This window comes from Haliaeetus leucocephalus, unplaced genomic scaffold (assembly GCF_000737465.1).
Source record: "Haliaeetus leucocephalus isolate CR32 unplaced genomic scaffold, Haliaeetus_leucocephalus-4.0 Scaffold267, whole genome shotgun sequence".
In the NCBI taxonomy this organism is placed as follows: Eukaryota; Metazoa; Chordata; class Aves; order Accipitriformes; family Accipitridae; genus Haliaeetus; species Haliaeetus leucocephalus.
In genome coordinates, this window is record NW_010972703.1 from 211,600 (window position 1) to 229,893 (window position 18,294).

The following is an 18,294-nucleotide window of genomic DNA, read 5'->3' on the forward strand; positions in this document are numbered from 1 at the left end:
AAATGCCTTCAAAGTGGTAGGACATAAAACACTTGGATGATATGCTTGGGCATATTTAGGGCTGGTGATGCCAAATTGATTCTTCTCATTCCTTTTGCAGATGAGTCTTCTGAGGAGCTTGGTAAATCTTTGTTTTCCTTTTAATTTGACAAAAAGGGGATGGATCAAGTTTTGTGAAATAAATCTTGTTACATGCATGTTAGGTTGACGTGGCTGGATTTTTTTTTTCTTTAAAAAAAAATATGGTGTGTGTTTAATATAAGTTGCAAGCTCATTTCAAATCCTAGTAATGAATGCAAATAATATCTGGAACAGGGGTGCCACTGAAATGATAGAGGCTAATAAGAATTCTGATTTTTTTTTTCTCCCCTCTTTTTTTTCTTTTGTTCCCAGAGGAGAGTGATACAGAAAGGGGTAAGCATCATTTTCCATCCTGCCAAGGCAGAAAACCATTTTGCTTTGAAGGAAGCCTCCTTAAGTATGTGATGAAAATTTTCTGGTTTTCCTCTTTTAAGACAAACTCACCGAAGAACTTGGTAAGTAGTTTCCTTCCTTCACCAACACCAAATACTCAACATTTATTTTCACCTTTTCTGTTGGATTTGAGTTTGGTCAGAAGCTTTGTGGTCTGTTATCACAACAAATGGATGAAGTGGACGTCAGCAAAGTATAATACTGAAAAATTTAAAAAGAAACTGAATTTTACATCATGAGCAAAAGCAGCTTTTTACATTTCTCCACAATTTAATGCAATAACTGCAAAAGTGGAGGAACTTTGGTTCTTCAAATAGTGGACAGAATAGATAAATAGTAGAGGAGGAGAAAATATCTGGGGAATAAACAGATTCTAATGGAAATCCATGGTTTTCTCTCTCTTAAGATGAAGTCACGGAAGAACTTGGTATGTGATTTTTTTTTTTTTTTTAACCTTTAACAAAAGCTTTTCTAAAGCTTTCTGAGTTTTCTTTGTTGCCCAGATATTAACTCTAACATAACAAGAAATAGAGGCTTAGATAGAGGGAAATGAGAGCCAACAGAAAATGGAATTTCATATAATAAATTACTAACAAATAAAGGTGTTTGGGAAAAGTCCTGCCTCTGATATCAACAGATACTTTTAAATTATATTTCATCTTGTTTTTCTTCCTTGTTTTTAGGGGAACGTGATAAAAAAATAGGTGGGTCTTGTCATTTCCCAGGTCCTTTGGGGCATATTTGGGCGCTCTGGATGGGTTCAGAGCGGAGGGATGCTGGCTGTGTTATCCCAATCCCCGGAATAGCCGAGGGAGCTGCTTTTCCACCCCTAAATACCAAATTCCCTCACTGTTGTTTGAATATTGGGAGAGTTCATGAGATTTCTTTCGAGATCTTGTATTCTTTCAGCCCTCCCGAGGTACCAATTGAGCAAAGAAATCCTAATTATTTCATTTATTTCTTTCCTTTAAGAGGAAATCACTGAAGAGCTTGGTAAGTCATTTCTCTTTCCTTTCTCTCTTATATTTTCCTCCCTGTTACTCTCTTACATTGTTTTGAGTTTTCTGTTTTCTTTTTTATGTCAGTTTAGAAAAAAGAAATCATGGGCAAAGTAAAAAATAATAATAATAACACTAATCAACAGTACAGCATTGCAGGGAAATTGTCGAGTTGCAATTTGTAGGTGATACAAAACCTCAAAAAAATTAGGTAGGACACTTTTAAGATTTGGGGTTTCTTCCGTTTTTTTTTCCTTTTTTCAGCTGAACAGACTGCACGGATCAGTAAGTGTTGTTCTCTCTGCCTTTAATAGGATGGGAAAGCATGGGGGGGTGTAAATATTGCTCTGAAATAGAGGTCTTTTCCTTTAATATGAGATAAAAGGGCTGTTCAAAAACTTCACATCCTTGGATGTTACTTATTGCTTCTCTCCGTTCTCCCTGGGCCGCCCAAATGCCCTTCTGTGTTGCATTTTGGATAATAAGGAGTTATTTTGGGTCGGTTTTCTGTTGCCGAGGGCTCTCTTCGATTCAGTGGTGCTTAACTCCACTGAGAGCAATTAAAATTAAAAATCCAGAAATGTGTTCTTGAAGAGAAATGTAGAATCCCCCAGCGAACCACTTAGTGCGTATCTGTAGGGAAGAAAATATAATTAAAACCCATTTTCCTTTTGCTGTTTCTAGATGAACTCACTACAGAGCTCGGTAAGTCCTTTTAAAAAAATCACATTTGTGCAAATATCTTGTTTCTGTTTAGTTTGGGTTTTGGTAGGAGCAAGTCATGACCTTTGCTTTAAGATTAGGAAAGTGAATTAGGGGATGGGTTAATCTATATAAAATCTGAGGCAAAATGTGAATTACAATTCTAATTCTCTATATGGAATGGAAAAATAGCAGATTTATCTCTAGATGATGAACACACACACAGAAGGGGGAGTACTTAGGAATAACTTTTTTTTCCCTTTTTTAGGAGAACGTGATACAAAAATTGGTACGTGTCCACCTCCTTCCTGAATCCCACAGAACTCAGTGCATGGGATCATGACTTTTATTTTAATTATAATAATGATAATAATGAAAATCAGTATTTTTTGTTCTTTTTTTAAGACAAACTGTCTGCAGAAATTGGTAAGTGTTTTTCTCTGCCTTCCAACAAAACAAATACAGTCTGTGGACTGTATTTTGCTTTTATCTTTTATATGAAGGAAAAATATAGGTTATAACAACTTTTGATTTTTATTTTTTTCTTGTTTTCCTTTATTTAGAAAAACGTGATAGAAAAATTGGTGAGTATCAGACTTCTTCCCAAGACATGAACTTAGTGTGTTTTTAAGATCCGTGTGATCACCTCAGTGTGAATTGTAATGGAAATCCTTTCTTTTTTTCTGTCTTTTCAGATGAACTCAGTGCAGAGCTTGGTAAGCCACTTTGTTTGCAGGAAAGAAAGATACACAAGCCTGTGTTTGTCTCCTATATTTTTTTTTATTGCTTATGCTTTTTTCTGAGCTACTTCGGGGAATTTTACGGAAACCTGGGCTAATGAGGATAAAGTAGAAAGATGCATGCATTATATAATATATTATATTTTTTACATTATATATTATATCTAATTATTCTACTATGTAATAATATATTAATATATTATTATAACAATATTAATAACATATAACTATATAATCAGTGCAAACAATAATAATCCCTAGGCACAGAAATATATTTTTGCTGTGGGAGCCAAGAAAGTCTTAGAAAGTCGTAACACAAAAACGAAGAGAAATGTGCAATAATAGTTTCTATTGTTTCTCTTTTCAGAGGAATACAAAGCAAAAATGCGTGAGTGTCCCTTTCCTCATCTTCTGGAGCAGTAAAGCATGTGTGAGGTTTTGGGGGCATTTTGGAATAGCTGGGCTGTGAGATTTTTCTCTTTTTAACTTCTGTGGACTTTAGTGTCGTGGAGATCACCTGCAAAAGGTGAAAATATTGGTCATGACTTTCCAGAGCACCCACGCACCTTCCTCCCTCTGCAGACTATACAAGCGGTGCCCTCTAATTGTAGCAGAAATTCCTGGTATGACCAATTACAGCTTTTTTTTCTGCGCGGTGACTTCTACCTGTTAGTTTAAACCATCCTTTTTTTTTTTTTTTCTGAGATTTAATCTAAATGACAAATCACATTACAGACACAAGTCTCAATGAGGTCTTATTTCACAACAGTTTAATCTCATGCTAGGAAGAAAAAAACACTTTGAAGGGGGGAAGGAAGGAAATAAAAAATTGGCATGAACTGGAGGCATCTTTGGAATAAAAATCCCTCATTGACATGACTTTTTAATTTTTTTTTTCTTTTAAGGAAAATGCATTGCAGAGCACAGTAAGTGCATTTTTCTCCCTTCTACAAATACCCCTTTTGCTTTTGGATTTAAGTTTACAATGTCATTAATAACTAATTTTTTATTGTGCCTTTTTAGGGAAAGAGGAAGAAAAAATGGGTAAGTAATTTAGAGAAAGAGGAAGAAAAAAATGGGTAAGTGATTTGGTACTCTGGCTTGCTGACCGGTGTCATGTATATGTGTTATGTGTAGGGAAAGCTGCACATCAAGTTATCGAGCCTTGAACTACAGAAAGACAAAACACCCTCTTAGATTTGCAAGAAGACACCAGTCACCGGGCAAAGGGCATGCTAAATAAGTTTTTTCATTCTCTTTTTCTCGCCCTCTCCTTCTTCTTCCACAGCAAACGTGACGCTGGACCCGGAGACAGCCCACCCTCGCCTCATCCTCTCCAAGGACCAGAAGAGCGTGAGATGGGAATACATGCTGCAGGAGTCTCCCGACAGCCCTGAGCGGTTTGACGCCGATCCTTGCGTGCTGGGTTGTGAAGCCTTCACCTCCGGGAGACACTACTGGGTGGTGGATGTAGCCGAGGGACAGTACTGCGCCGTCGGGGTCAGCAAAGAGTCTCTGCAGAGGAAGGCACCCGTCAGCTTTAATCCCGAGGAAGGGATCTGGGCGGTGCAGCAATGGGGATTTAAGAACCGTGCCCTCACCTCCCCCCCAACCCTCCTTAACCTGCCGCGGGTCCCCAAAAAGATCCGGATCTCTCTAGACTACGAATGGGGGGAGGTGGCGTTTTTTGACGTTGAGAACAAAATACCGATCTTCACTTTTCCTCCGGCTTCTTTCGCTGGGGAGCGGATCCGGCCGTGGTTCTGGGTGGAGTTGGGCTCAATTTCTCTGGTCCGATGAACCTTGCGTTCCTCCTTGTGCAGAGAGTTTAGTGCCGGCAGTGAGTGGGTGGCTTGAAGGGCAAGAGGAGTGGTGGAAGCACCTTACTCCATCCAGACACCAACAGCTAGGTGGTTAAGAGCAGCAGGATAGAGACCAGGATAGAAATGCTCTCGGGAAGAGCAGCGTCAAACCTCATTCTCCCCCATTCCCAATCAAGTGCTGCAACCATCATCGTGCAAAGGAAAGGCAGCCCATCCTGCATGTCCTCAACATACGGTGGCAGAAGGTCTGCCTAGCTTGTAGTTGCAGTTCCAGCATAGAGGAACATCAAATGACCTGCAGAGAGATGTAGGCTTCTCCTTTGGTTGATGAAAAGAGATGGGCACCAGGGTAGATCACTGTTCACGCTGCCTGTGTCACCTGAGTGGGAGTGCAGGCTCCCACCAGCGTTTTCTTCTCATCAGTTGGTGGCTGATGTGTAGATTTCAACCGTTTGAGCCGCTTTTATAGTAGGCAGAGGGAAATAAGTGCTTCTGGTGAGCAGCTCATCTCATCCAGACATAGACATCAAAATAGGACAGGCAAATCGTGCTTTCTGTGTGCCTATCTCTCTTCACCAGCTGTTGAAGAAATCTACACTTGGAAGAGATTAAACAACTCTCCTTCGCCCAACCTGCATACGAATCCAGGCCCGTTGCCCTTGGCCAAAGAAAGGACATGGAAAACCCTCTGTGACTGTCCTCAGATCTCCAAGGTCAATGCTTGTCATTGCCTGATCAAGAGCCTGATCAATGCTGTCAGCTTTGTCCACCGACATCTCCACAGATTTCCTCCCCAAACGCTCCAGCCACTGTGCTGCTGGTCGAGGCATTGCTCCTGTAATCCTTTATACCAGAGCTGGATGCAGCCAGGTCCTCTGGCAGGACTTAAATCTGGTCCGGGCAGATGATTTTATTCCAGCTGGATTAGCCAGAGTCCATGAGTTTAGCTCAGCCTTTGGGAGAAGTGAGAGAAGGCTGGATTCAAGACCAAGCAGGCATCATGCCCTAAGGTGAAAACTGGGGTGCCAAACATCCAGACCATATGAATTAAAGGTTTAAAGAGGCTCCCGCCAGCATAGAGCTCTGCATCCTGTTGCCAGTAAAGCTTCCAGTGAGGTACTGGGAGCTCTAAAACTAGATTCATGGAGAGGGTCAAGCCAGTGCTTGAGAACAGCATGGGGCCAGCTGTGCTGGAAGGTGGGCGATTAGGGACATCTCTAAAGCTGCTAGAGTGGATGGATGCAACGGTCTTTCCCTTTCACAACATCTCACTGCACTTTAATAGCACCAGTGAATTCCTCTTTAATCCCTGCTTGTTCTTAGCCACCTGTAAAGCCTTAAATCTTGTCTTTTGCCCCACCATGGGACAGCCAACTTGTTGTTCCCATCTGACAATAAACCACTTGAGACTCGCTAGAGAATTTGATTCCTTTTTCCAGCTGGTTCAACGTGGAGGCCCTCCTGGCCCTCTTGGATGATGCCTGCAGCCTGTATGATCTCTCCTTGCAGGCATCTTGCCCCACTTACCCTCCAAAAAATTGGGGGACAGTTGAGGGGGATCCCACTGGGGAGGAATGCTGTCATCTCCCACCCGTGAGCAACGGCCAGGGCATCTCGAGGTCTCAGCCCTGTGGTTTTGGGTTTTAATTCCTGTGGCTTATTGGGCCAGAAACTTTCATTATCGCCTTGCAACCCATGTTTGTGGTGGCACTGTTGTAGGGTAGGCAGGAGGAGAGCCAAGCAAGGGGAAGAGGGAGAAGAGGGACAGACCATTTGTGTCTGAGGGCTTCAAGATGGTAATATTTTAGCTAAGAAAGCACACTTGCTGTAGCAGCTCAAAATACCATTTCTTCTGTGAGCAGACAGAAATGGGGGGGGGGGATATATAATAATATATAATATAATTTTTAAAAATCCTCTATTCTAAGTAACTATCAATGTGGGAAACACCACAGAGGAGAAACTGCCCTTCCTCCTTGCTGGAAATCACTGCCAGCAACTTTGAAGCACAAGTTTATAGAGCTGTTTTTTGCTATAATTAAAAACTGCAATCAGGAAGGTCTTCCTGTGCCGCTTGTAACCCATGAAAAAGGCTGGACACAAGATGAAAAAGCTGCCCAGCTCTTTATTTAAAGCTGTTGGATGACTACTGTGCTTATTTTTCCCCTGGTGATGGCCAAGGCAGGGGGTGAGCCCCTGGGAGGTGGCTGTGCTTGGACAGTCCCCGTGTTGCATGGTGGCGGATGCTCCATCTTCTCTGGTAGCCAAAGGTATTTTATCTTATAGCTGAAAACGATGAAGTGTTTTCAATCCAAGCTTTATCTTGGATTGAAAAATCTGATTTGAGGACACTGAGCCACAGAGAGATGTAAATGAGCCTGTCCCTGGCAGAGAGACACCAGGCAGCACATTCCTCTCCGTGTTTCCTTAAATAGGGCTGATATTTTCCCTCTATCCTCCGCGTGATCCGACTCTGAGCTCGAACAGCCCTGGGGTGGCTGGAGAGAAGCCCTGTGGACTAAATCACACACACACACACACACACACACACACAAAAATTCTGCAAAGACCATGTGCTGCTGCCTAACGGGTAAGTGTCTGGTTTGGGACGGTTGGGGACGTCCCGGCAAAGGGAACCGGCAGCGTCCCAGCCACCCTGGCACTGCCGAGATGTTTCTCCAAGTGTAAAGATGCAGGGCTGTTAAATTTGGGGTTGCTGTGGTCTGTCTGTGCAGTGCAAGCTGGGGGGAGGGGGGGGGGGGTTGCTGAGCCTGCTTCGGCGATGCTTTCAGGTTCTGCGTCTGCTGCATCGATCGATTAAAATTGGTTCCAAATAAAAGGAAAGCAGCAAGGAAACATAAAAGTTGCTTTTCCAGCATGGTTTTCTGAGCACATGTGCACTGTTGGGGGGTTTCTGCGTTGGCAAGTGCACCCTAAGGCTTCGGTCCATGCTTTGAAGGGTGGGAAGCAGATGTGGGGGGACACAGGTCATGTACCAGCAAAGGAGCAGGTTAGAGCCTGAACTTTGGGGATGAAATGCCAGTTCCCGCCAGGTGGGAAGGTTGGCTCCTTCTCCTTTGGCCATCCCCAGAGTAGAGACACCAGCCTGAGATGTTGATGCCCGTGGTGCAGACTTGCACATAGGTGAGAGAAACCTCAACGCCCAAGAGGGGGACATTGAAGTCCAAGGTTTGCAGGAGGGCAATTCATTCCTTCCTAAAATTAACATCTAAAAGAGGTTAGAGCTTCCTTCCCCTGTTCCTCCTTCCTCCACCCATGCTATAAGTTCACTCTGCTGCAGGTAGCAAGGCGAACAGCAACAAGAGAGGCTGGAGAAGCTGCTGCCATGGCCTCCGGTTCATCTAGAGCAAGGGAAGGGGGAGAAGGAAGCACCCACCGCACTGTCCTGCAGCATCGGCCAGATCCTGACCGCCTGGGCTGTGACCCCACCGGCTGCGGAGGTGGCACAGCCCGATCCTGGCCGGAGCGAGGAAGGCTTGGAGATGCCGAGGCAGTCGGCCACCGAAGCCGGTTCAGGAAAGGAAATTTCCAGCCAAAACAGCATTTGGAGCATTTAGCGGAGAAGCTGAAGCTCTTGGATCTGGAAGGGGGCAGGGAGGAGAAGGAGCATCTCTGCTCGTGGCGCAAGAGGACGATCGCCTTCAGGGGTGATGCAAATGCATCTGGCTCCAGCCATGATGGACCAAGGGCTCATGGAAGTCCCACTACAGCCGATGTAGAGGAATCTGCCCAGGAGGACAGGGTCAGGTCCATAACTGAGCTTGGGTTTTTCCTTTTATGAAATTTTTTCTGACCGCCTTAAGGGATACTGGGGTTTCTTTGATCTTCTCAGGATTACAGGCTTCAAGCCAGCTTTGAAGTTCTCTGTAGTTGGGTTTTTTCACCATGAAAATACATAAATGGAAGTAAGTGGGGAGAGCTAGGAAAAATAAAAACAACACACTTTTTGGCTAAAAATATGAAAACATTATTAATTTTCAGACTAAACCCTTTGCCCCAAATCAGTCAACAGCTATTTTCCAATTAATTTCATGTGAGAATGAAACCGTCTCCTCTGTTGTCCTCCTGTGTCTTCTCCATCCTTGTGCCCATGCTGCAATTTTTTTTTTTCCCAGACTGGGGGGAAGTGTTCCCAAGCATCCCATCCCTTCCCTACTCCCCCCTCTCTATACCCTCCCAAACCATTTTTCTTCTTCCAGGAGCAAATACACAGTGACCTGGAGAAGCTCAAGAAACAACGAGAAGATATTTTGGAATTGAAAATAAGTGGAGAGAGGCGATGTCAGGACTATTTGGTAAGTAGTTGTTGCCATTGACGTGCGGAAAACAGACTCCACAATCAGTGAGATTGTAAAGTAGGTATGTTCATTCAGCGCTGGGCAGCACGGGGGGTAGTCCCACCAAAGTCGTGCGCGCCTGATTTGGCAGTTCACTTTAAATTTATACAGTCAAGTGTTACATATACATAGAGTTTCACAATACGCCTATACATAGGCATTACCGATCCCTGCTTCATATTAAAATTAGCTCTAGGAAGTCATTTCCATAGTCTTCTCTGAACTGCGCTTGCGCAGGGCCTCCTTATGGTGGTCACCTGGTGGTCGTGAAGATGAAGGCTGTATGTCTTCTTCACGGTGAACTCTTAACCTTCTGTCCCTGCGCAGACTCAGTTGTCCCTTGGCATTTGTCCAAATCACAAGGTCGGTCTTGGCTGGTTCTTGGAGCCACTGCTGCTTCTTATCAGGGACTATCTCCTGTCCCAGCCAGCCTCAACAATGCAAGCGTTAAACATCACTTCTCATCCCCTTGGGCCATGTCTACCTATATTGAAACTTCTTTAACTTCATTATAAGCTAGATAATTATTAAACAATTCTTATCCACATTCATATATCTACTATATCTGCTAAGGTTTCTTTGGTTCCCTGTCTCACCATCACCCAGAAAAAATAGAGGTATTGGACCAGCATGGTCTATGCTGTTGTCTTTCCATGTCCTGCAGACACAGACAGAGGTCGAGAGACAGAAGATTGTGTCCGAATTTCGGCAGCTGCGCCGGTTTCTGAAGGACCAAGAGCTTGTCCTCCTGGCTCAGCTGGGAGAGCTGGACAGAGAGATGATGAGGAGGCAGAAGGAAGAGGAGACCAAGATAACAGGGGAGATTTCACTCCTCGATGTCCTGATCTGCGAGATGCAAAAGAAGCTTGAGCAACCTGTGAGCAGGTTCCTGCAGGTCAGATGCTATAACGGGCAAGACAGAAGACGGTCTGGCATCACCTTGGCTGGAGTCTTCCCCCAGTTTTGGGATGGGAGACTGAGGCTTTTTTCTCTCTCTTTCTATTCCAGGATGCCCGACGCACTGTGGACAGGTACGTGCTCTTCCACCACCCATGCCTCAATGGTGGGGAAGCCTCACAGGCAGCATCCCTGTGGTTTCTGGAACAGAGATGGACATTTTGACAGTTCAGGCAGGGCTTGAAGTGAGGCTTGGAGAGGTGTGGAGACAAGAAGGTGCCTGTGAAACCCAGTCTGGGGATGCCATGAGAGGAAGCACCCGAAGACTGGAGGTCTTCTTGGCCATCAGGGCAATGTGGACCCAACCGTCCTCCGGGACAGAGCTGGTTGGCACCTCCAAGCCTGAGACAGAGGGACATTTTGGGGACAGCCAGCTCATCCGCCGTCCCCAAATTGCCTGAGGTGCAGGGGGAGGTGGGATCATCCCAGCATCTCATGCCGTCACAACGAGTCCCATATCTAAGGGGAAAGGTTTGCATCCAGGGGGAAGATGGGCAGTGCCCAGAGGACGATGGAGACCTTCTCGGACCTGGAGCAGAGGCTTCATGTCATTTCTCAACAAAACAGTGTCCTCAGAGAGATGCTGGGGAGATTTCAAGGTACTGTGGAGCATGACTGTGTTGATGGGGGGCTATCCCCCCATTATGGGTGGGGGCAGTTCTGCCTGCTGCTGTTTTTCCTGTTTTCCCAGGAAAAACACAATGGGGTCAAGAGCAAGCAGAATTGCCAACTGGAGAGCATGATGTCCAACCTTTGTTCTTCATCCCCTAGATGTTTTGCTATCTGAACTGGAGAAAGAGCAAGGACCATCTCTAGGAGGAGATGGAAAAGGTGAGGCTCTTTGGAGGAGCAGCTGCAAATTAATTTTTAGCTGAAATAGTGTTTAAAATAGCTGGGAAAGGATGAGTTGAGCTCGCTTTGGCGTTCCTGAAGATACAAAGGAGCTCTGCCCAGTCCTCCAGCATGAGGCAAGGCTTTCCCAAGCAGGAAGATGTGGAGATGTTTCTGCTCCCAAGCCCAAGACATAGGCAGATGTGTGATGCTGGGGCTTGTCCCAGCCAGAGCAGGACTTTTTTGGGGGGTGATGTCCTCCTCCAATGCCACTTTCTTCTCCATCCCTCACAGCATTCGTGACTTTGGACCCTGACACAGCCAACACCCAGCTCATCCTGTCCCGGGACCGGCGGGCGGTGAGATGGACGGATGCAGGGCAGGATCTGCCCACCACCCCGCAGCGATTTGATGCCTCCTGCTGCGTTCTGGGCTGCCAGGGCTTCACCTTGGGGAGACACTGCTGGGAGGTGGAGGTGGCCAGAGGCAGGACCTGGGCACTGGGGGTGGCCCGACGCTCTGTGCCCAGGAAGGGCTGGCTTTTGTTTCAACCAGAGAAGGGGATCTGGGCGATGGGGCGATGTGGGAATCGGTACCGCGTCTTCAATTCCCCCATCACCACCTTCCCCGCCACTGGGGAAACTGGGAGGGTGCGGGTGGCTCTAGACTATGGAGGGGGGCAAGTGACATTTTACCTCGCCGAGCGTAAGCCCCCCATCTTTACGTTCCACAAAGCTTCATTTGGTGGGGAGAGCGTCTTCCCTTTCTTCTGGGTGGGGAGAGGCTCCCACCTCCGCCTCTGCCCATGAGCTTTCCCTGCCCTCACCCAGTCCAGCTTTGGGATGTTTTCTGATCATTGTGCACCTTTTTCCCTTTTTTTTTTTTTTATGATGTTGCAAGAAAATATCTTCTAGCAGAATTTGCTCAAAAAAAGGAAAAAAAAAGAAAAAATTGAATTTTCTTTCCTTGTTTAAAGTTGTCTGGTCGCTACCAGGGCTGTGGGAAGGGCCAAGCCCTGGGATGCAGCTCTGGGATGGCTCCAGGCAGGGAGTGGGATCATGTCCCCCTCTTTTCCCCAGGGAAAAGCTGGATTTTTCCTTCCTCCATCCTTCCTGGCGAGGATGTGCAAGAGAGCAGAGGGACCTGGGGTAGAAATGCAGGGAGCTGTGCATGCCCCACCATCACCTCCTTCCTTAGAGCAAGCCACAGCACGGAGCAAGAAGAGGGGTGCAGGTATTTGCCCCCCCAACCGTGAGGACCCGTTGGGCTGCAGGTGGGTCCAGAGCAGCTACAGGGGGATGGGATATTTCTTGCAGCCCTCGGAGCAGATCTGGGAGCCTTTTTCACCAGGGCACAGCTGCCATCAGTGGCAGAGCCCAAGCTGGGGAACCTGCAAGAGGGAAGAGAAGGTCCCTCTCCTTCATGGAGGGGGAGAGAAAAAGTTCCTGGAGGTCCCCCAGGAGCAGGACCCAGACTGTCTTTTAGGAACTTGGTGGCTTGGGGACAAACCCAAGGGATGCACTGGACTCACTGCTTGGTGTGAGGCACAGAGCCATCCAGGTGACCTTGTCCGGCATCACCATGAGCCCGATCCAGACTTGCGAGGGCACTGGGCACGAGCTGTTGAGCAGCTCTGTCAGTTCAGAGCCTGGGCTGGCAACCGTGCCAAGGACAGGACCTAACGCCGTGTGAAATGTGTTCATCTGATTCGTGTCAATATAAACAATGCTAGGGCCGCATAATAAAATGTGACCCTCACCGAATATGTAATCTTTAACCATTTTGTTGGTCCTCATATAACCGCAGGCCGGGAGGAAACAGATGATATGTATATAGTTCTTTTTTTTGCCAGCCCAAAACCGGTTTTGTTGTTAACTGCACAGTGTTAAACAAGAGATTCTAGGGGAGAACTGAGGCATTTGGATGTGTGTTTGGCCTCAGAGATTGCAGTACTTAGGGTCTTGACGGGCCATTCGTGGTATGCATTTGTTGAGGGGGAGGTGTCTGTTGTGAACTTGTTTGGGTTCTGGTGACCCCAGCTGGTGCTGTGCAAGGTGTCGGCTGTCACACAGCATGTCTGCTGTCTGGCACGAACAGGGGGGAGCCTGGTCAGAGATAAGTTTCTAGGAGAACTACTGCAGCCACACAACCAGCAGGTGGAGAGTCTTTTAGAAGAACACGCCTAGTATGAATATGTAACTAATGTTAGACTATAAAAGAAGCTGTTTTGTTTTTCACGGCGCGCGTCTTGGTAGAGTAGAGGCTCCAGGCGTGCCCAGTGCTGTTTGCTTGCCTTTATTCATTTAATAAATTGTAAACTTTGATTGGAATCCTGTTTGAGACTAAATTCATTTATCACACGCCGTGTCTGCAGTTGGGAGGACACCTCTTCCCAGGTCTGACCAGCTGGCTCTTTGCTTTGGCCGTAGGAGACCTGGCGCATTGTCTGGAAATGTCAGGGATTCTTGAAAAAAAGATGCAGAGACGGTGCCTTGAGGCACTGAAGCTCGGCAGCTCTGTCTTCCTCTGCCAAGCCTTTTTTATGGGAGATCTGGGGTCATTTCGCACCGAGGCTCTCCGGTTCTGTGCCTGGTCCCACAGCCCCTTCGGGACCTGTGATGCGTCTGGTATCTGAGCATAGAAAGAAATTCCAAACCTGGGGCTATTTTAAATCGGTATTTAGCAATATCTATTGTTGCTGCTGCTCTGGGGTTTGGTTTTGAACCAGAGCCGGGTGCTGCAGGGTGGGATGTTGCTGGGGCTGGGGTTGCCCCGGGTTGTCTATAGGACCACCCTGCTGTTCCAACCTGGGGGGGGTGGGGGGGTAGGACCCCCACCCCCTGCTCCTTCCAGACTCCCCCAGGGCTGGGTATGTGCTCCTCAAAACCCCTCGAGCTAGATACGGGCTCCCCCTGGTCCCCCTCCCCAGGTCTAGGTATAGCCCCAATGGCCCCCCCATAGCTGGGTATGACCCCCCCCTCCGACACCCATACCCGGCTATACCCTCGGACCCCCCCCTGCACCCCTTCTATTGTGTCCGGGCTCCCCGTGCGTGAGGATGGGACCCTGGGGACACGTCCTCCCCCGGGCTCTGAGGTCCCCAAGGTGAGAGGGCACAGCTGGGATGACCCCCGACACCCCCCCCAGCCCATCTTGTCCCCTTCTCTCCCCATTCTCCCCACAAGCTCCCAGCTGTTGTAGGGCTGCAGGGACACTGCTGGGCTCCTCCAAGATGTCCCAAAATCACAACGAAGCTCTGAGTTTTACAAATGAACATCCTTTTCCTTCCTTTCTTTTTCTCCTCTTTTTGTTTCCTAGGACTGAGGCGCTACTGCGTTTTACTCCAGAATAGACAAATATCCTGAAACGCCAAAAAAAACAACCCCAAGAGATGGACACAGTGGAACTGGCTCAGGTGGATGATTCCTCAGGGTCTGGTTGGGGGTTTGCTCATTCCTTCAGCGACAATGGTCGTACACAAGAAAATCAGCCCTTTTTGGGGAAAAGAAACACTTATTTACGGGTGCAAAACCTCACTTGATGCTCTGCCCCAGCACAGGCTGCTGGGCAAGACACAGCCCTGAGAAAAGCCACCTTCACCCCCTCCCATCCAGGCGGGCACAGGGAGGTTGATGATTTCCCTTTGGTATTTGTCCACGGGTCCTTCTCAGAGGTTTATTTTCAGGTCCACGAGTTTTGGTCTTTTCCTGGGAGGTCCTTGTTTTTCTTCCCCGATGCCCCACGCTCTCCTCGGTTGCTTGGGATGGGCTTGAGCATCCCTGCTTCTTCATCCCAGGACCTCTGGGGTCTTTTTTTGTTCTTCTCCCTCTTGTACCGTGAGGCTGTGGCTCCGGCCCCAGGTACTGAAGGTCTCTCGCTGCTGCCGCAGGAGCCTGTGACCTTCGAGGAGGTGGCCGTGTATTTCACCAAGGAGCAGTGGGCTCTGCTGGACCCAGTGCAGAGGACTCTCTACCTGGACGTCATGCTGGAGAACTACGAGGCCGTGATGTCTCTGGGTAAGGAGTCCTGTCCCTTCGGTGCTGGAGCCGAGAGCTCCTGAAGCTTTGGCTCGTGGCCCTTTCTGTTGCAGATGCTCTCAATTTTCAGATGGTTTGAGCTCTGCAGTAAGACAGACCACCTCCTTGGTGCTCCTCCTGGGAGACAGACCGAGGAGGAACACTGAGGAAAAGCCCTTTTTTCTTCTCTTCTGTGTCATTTTCCAGTGGATGGAAATATCTGTCTTCCCCGCAGGGATCTTTTCCCTTTTCCTGGACTAGCTCCATCCCAGTGATTGGGTTTGGGCCGATGTTTGCCCTCTGCAGGGCTTGGGTGGAGGACACACGTTCACCCAGGCACCTGGTGGTCTGGATGACCGTACCACCATCCTTCCTACCCTGTGTCCCCCAGGAAGTTCAAATTTCTTTAACTTTCCAAATACTCTACAATTCGCAAGTCCCTCATGCCGTTATCTCCTGATTTCACCCTTCGGAACAGGTCTTCCCACAGCCAAGGTAGACTTGCTCACCCAGATGCAAGAGCGAGGAGAGCGCTGGAGCCCTGGTCTTCAAGAAATGGAGAAAAAAGAAGCCCTGAGCAGCAGACGCGCAGGTGAGGATGGGGTGCCTGTGCTCCTGAGCACCTACATCAGCGCACGCTATTATATCCTATCAAACCCACACCAGGATTTTAGCCAAAGGGTGACAGGTCCTACGAGGAGATACAGCTCCAGTGATCTTGACTTGGAAATAAGAATAAATTTCCTCTCCCTTGATTTCCCCTTCTTCCATCCCTGGGGAAGCAGGGTGCTGCACCCCCAGCCAGTTTTCCTGCCTGGTTAATCAGCTTTTTCTACCCCTTCCCCTTGATGTTATTTCTGCCTGGCCTGAGAAATAACCCGTCTGGCTTCTCTCTGTGTCACAACCAGGGTTAAGGTGGAAAATAGAGAGCGGGACAGTTTGCAGAAGAGGCAACGCTGATCTCAGAGAAAACCCAACCCAGGAGGACCCTGCAGAAAGGCAGCACACCCACACCGAGCCTGGACAAGAGGGTGGCCGGAGCAGGGACTTAATTACACCCCCGAGAGACGACGCGGGAGAGAAACCTTTCAAGTGCCTCGAGTGCGGGAGAAGCTTCACGCGGAGCTCGGACCTCATTGTCCACCAGCGAACCCACACAGGAGAAAAACCCTACCAGTGCCCCGAGTGCGGGAGATGCTTCAACAGGAGCTCCAGCCTCGTGATGCACCGGAGGATGCACACCGGCGAGAAAACGTACAAGTGCCTCGAGTGCGGGAAAAGCTTCACGCGGAGCTCGACGTTGACCACCCACCAGAGAACCCACACGGGAGAAAAGCCCTACCCGTGCTGCGAGTGCGGGAAGCACTTCAGCAAAAGGTCAAACCTCATGAAACACCAGCGGCAACACACCGGAGAGAGACCATATCGATGCCCCGACTGCGGGAAAAGCTTCATACAGAGCTCAGATCTCATAGTCCACCAACGAACCCATACGGGAGAAAAGCCCTACCAGTGCTTGGAGTGTGGGAAACGCTTTGGCGTGCGATCCAAGATGATTCAGCACCAGCGCGTGCACACGGGGGAGAAGCCGTACACGTGTGGCAAGTGCGGGAAGAGCTTTGGGCAGAGCTCGCACCTTTCCGTGCACCAGAAAACTCACAGAGGAGAGAAATCGGTCCTCCGGGTGTGGAAGGTCATTCAGTGTGAGATCCTGCCTTGTTAAAGATCAGAAGTTGCGCGTGGGATGTGGGTGTATAGAACATCTGAGAGCGCGTGCTTTGCGTCTAAACGTCTGTTGAATGCACACGTTGTAGGTGTGTTTGCACCTACAAAAGCTGGGAAAAGTCATGCAGTGAAAATGAAACTCCCACCAAAAATGAGCTGGTCTGCGTGCAAGCGGGACTATTAAATATTTCAGAGGGTGGGTCAGGGAGGAAGCGCTAATTTGTGTGTGGAGGGTGGTTGGGCTCGCCGAGGGCAGTGGGCTTTGTACAACCTGCATGGATCTTGTACTGAAATAGGCCAGTTTGTCCCTAGAACACCAGCTCTTCGGTGGTCCTCATGTTCCTCATGACGTTCGGCCGGCTGGCGCGTCTCCTCCCATGTCTGAACCCCTCCAAGCGATGCCGGTAGGGACCCAGGTTTTGGGTGAAGGAACCAAAAGCGGGGAAACAAAACAAGAAACCACAACCCACAGCCCACGCGTGCCTTGGGGGCTGCCGAGGTGGAACGAGCCGTGTTTCATGTTGTTTGGGTGCAGGAAGCCTCGGACAGGCAGCACCCTCGCCGTGGACAGAGGCGCAGGGTGATGCAGGGGCAAATAGCACAGGCAGGCTCATGCCTGCACTCCTTAGGGTGGATTAGCTCTCGTTACATCAGAAACATCCTGGAAAGACCTTTGTGGAACCATCCAAACCAGGATAATGGGATGGTGGGGACCTCCCTAGCAGACATAGCCCCAGCCTCTCCTCAGTCTGGGGAGGGAAAGAGCCGTCCCAGTAAATCCAGATGCTGGGAGCTGCTTCGTGAGGGTTAAAGGAGAGGCGCTTGCTATGGGTCAGGTGGGAGGATGGACACGGTGTCCGAGGGCAAGAAGAAACACCTTGGGGAACGTTTGGGTTTGCACCTGATGGCTGTTATTTTCCCCTATATTCCCCCCTGAAAAAATTCCCAGAAAGCACAAAAGAAGGTTATTTCCTCCAGTAAAGATCCCTGCCTTTCTGCAGGTGTCTGTTGTTTCTTACATCCCTGAACTCCTCCAGATGTTTAACCCTACCGTTCAGCGAGACGAAAGGCTTTTCATGGCACTGGTGAGACCACGTCTGGGTGCTGGGTCCAGTTTGGGGCTCTGCGGTGCAGTGAACCCCGTGGATGGTCAGAGTGGGGCCGCAGCACTCCAGGCAGGATTACAGACACCCCACAGTCCCATCCAGCCTAAATTATTCCCCGATTCTGTTCATAGTCACTTCAGGGTGACTTCTAACGCTTTTAAATCTCACTGGCTCCCGCCTCCCGTGCGGTGCCGGCGTGCCTCTGGCAGCCACCCACGCCAAGAAGCCGAGCTGAGGTGACCCTGGCGAGTCCCAAATTATACAGGACTGACCCACCGCACCCGGTACAATTGGACCCCAGAAGTTGGGCGACCACCAGCCCCGCTCAGGCGGTAACTTCTGTCCTCGCCGGAGGACCGGGTGGGAAGAAACAGCGAAGGGCACAAATCCGCCTGCCCCCCCCCACTGAGTCCGGCTGCTGCTCAACCACCAAATCCCTTCCGGAGAATATTAACGAGAAGGAAAAGAAAAAAAAAAATAATTACAATAAAAAGGCTCCGAATCCCATCCGGGGCTGCTGGTGGCCTTCTTCCCCGGCTGCCAATACCCCCCCATCCCCAACTT

At 48.6% G+C, this 18,294-nt stretch overlaps 2 protein-coding genes across 2 annotated transcripts in view; both read left to right on the forward strand.

Annotated features, from left to right (window-relative positions):
• Positions 1-18,294, forward strand: part of ZNF473 (zinc finger protein 473) — a 157,479-nt gene that overhangs the window by 135,209 nt on the left and 3,976 nt on the right. The window contains exon 7 of the mRNA XM_010569295.1: positions 15,967-16,574. Within this exon, the coding sequence (XP_010567597.1) occupies positions 15,967-16,574 (608 nt within the window). The remainder of the gene's footprint in view (positions 1-15,966; positions 16,575-18,294) is intronic.
• On the forward strand, positions 3,309-6,131 carry LOC104832880 (tripartite motif-containing protein 10-like). The gene is made up of 3 exons (XM_010569280.1): positions 3,309-3,840; positions 3,938-3,958; positions 4,203-6,131. Exons 2-3 carry the CDS (start codon positions 3,955-3,957, stop codon positions 4,712-4,714), a joined length of 516 nt encoding a protein of 171 aa, XP_010567582.1. The 5' UTR covers positions 3,309-3,840; positions 3,938-3,954; the 3' UTR covers positions 4,715-6,131.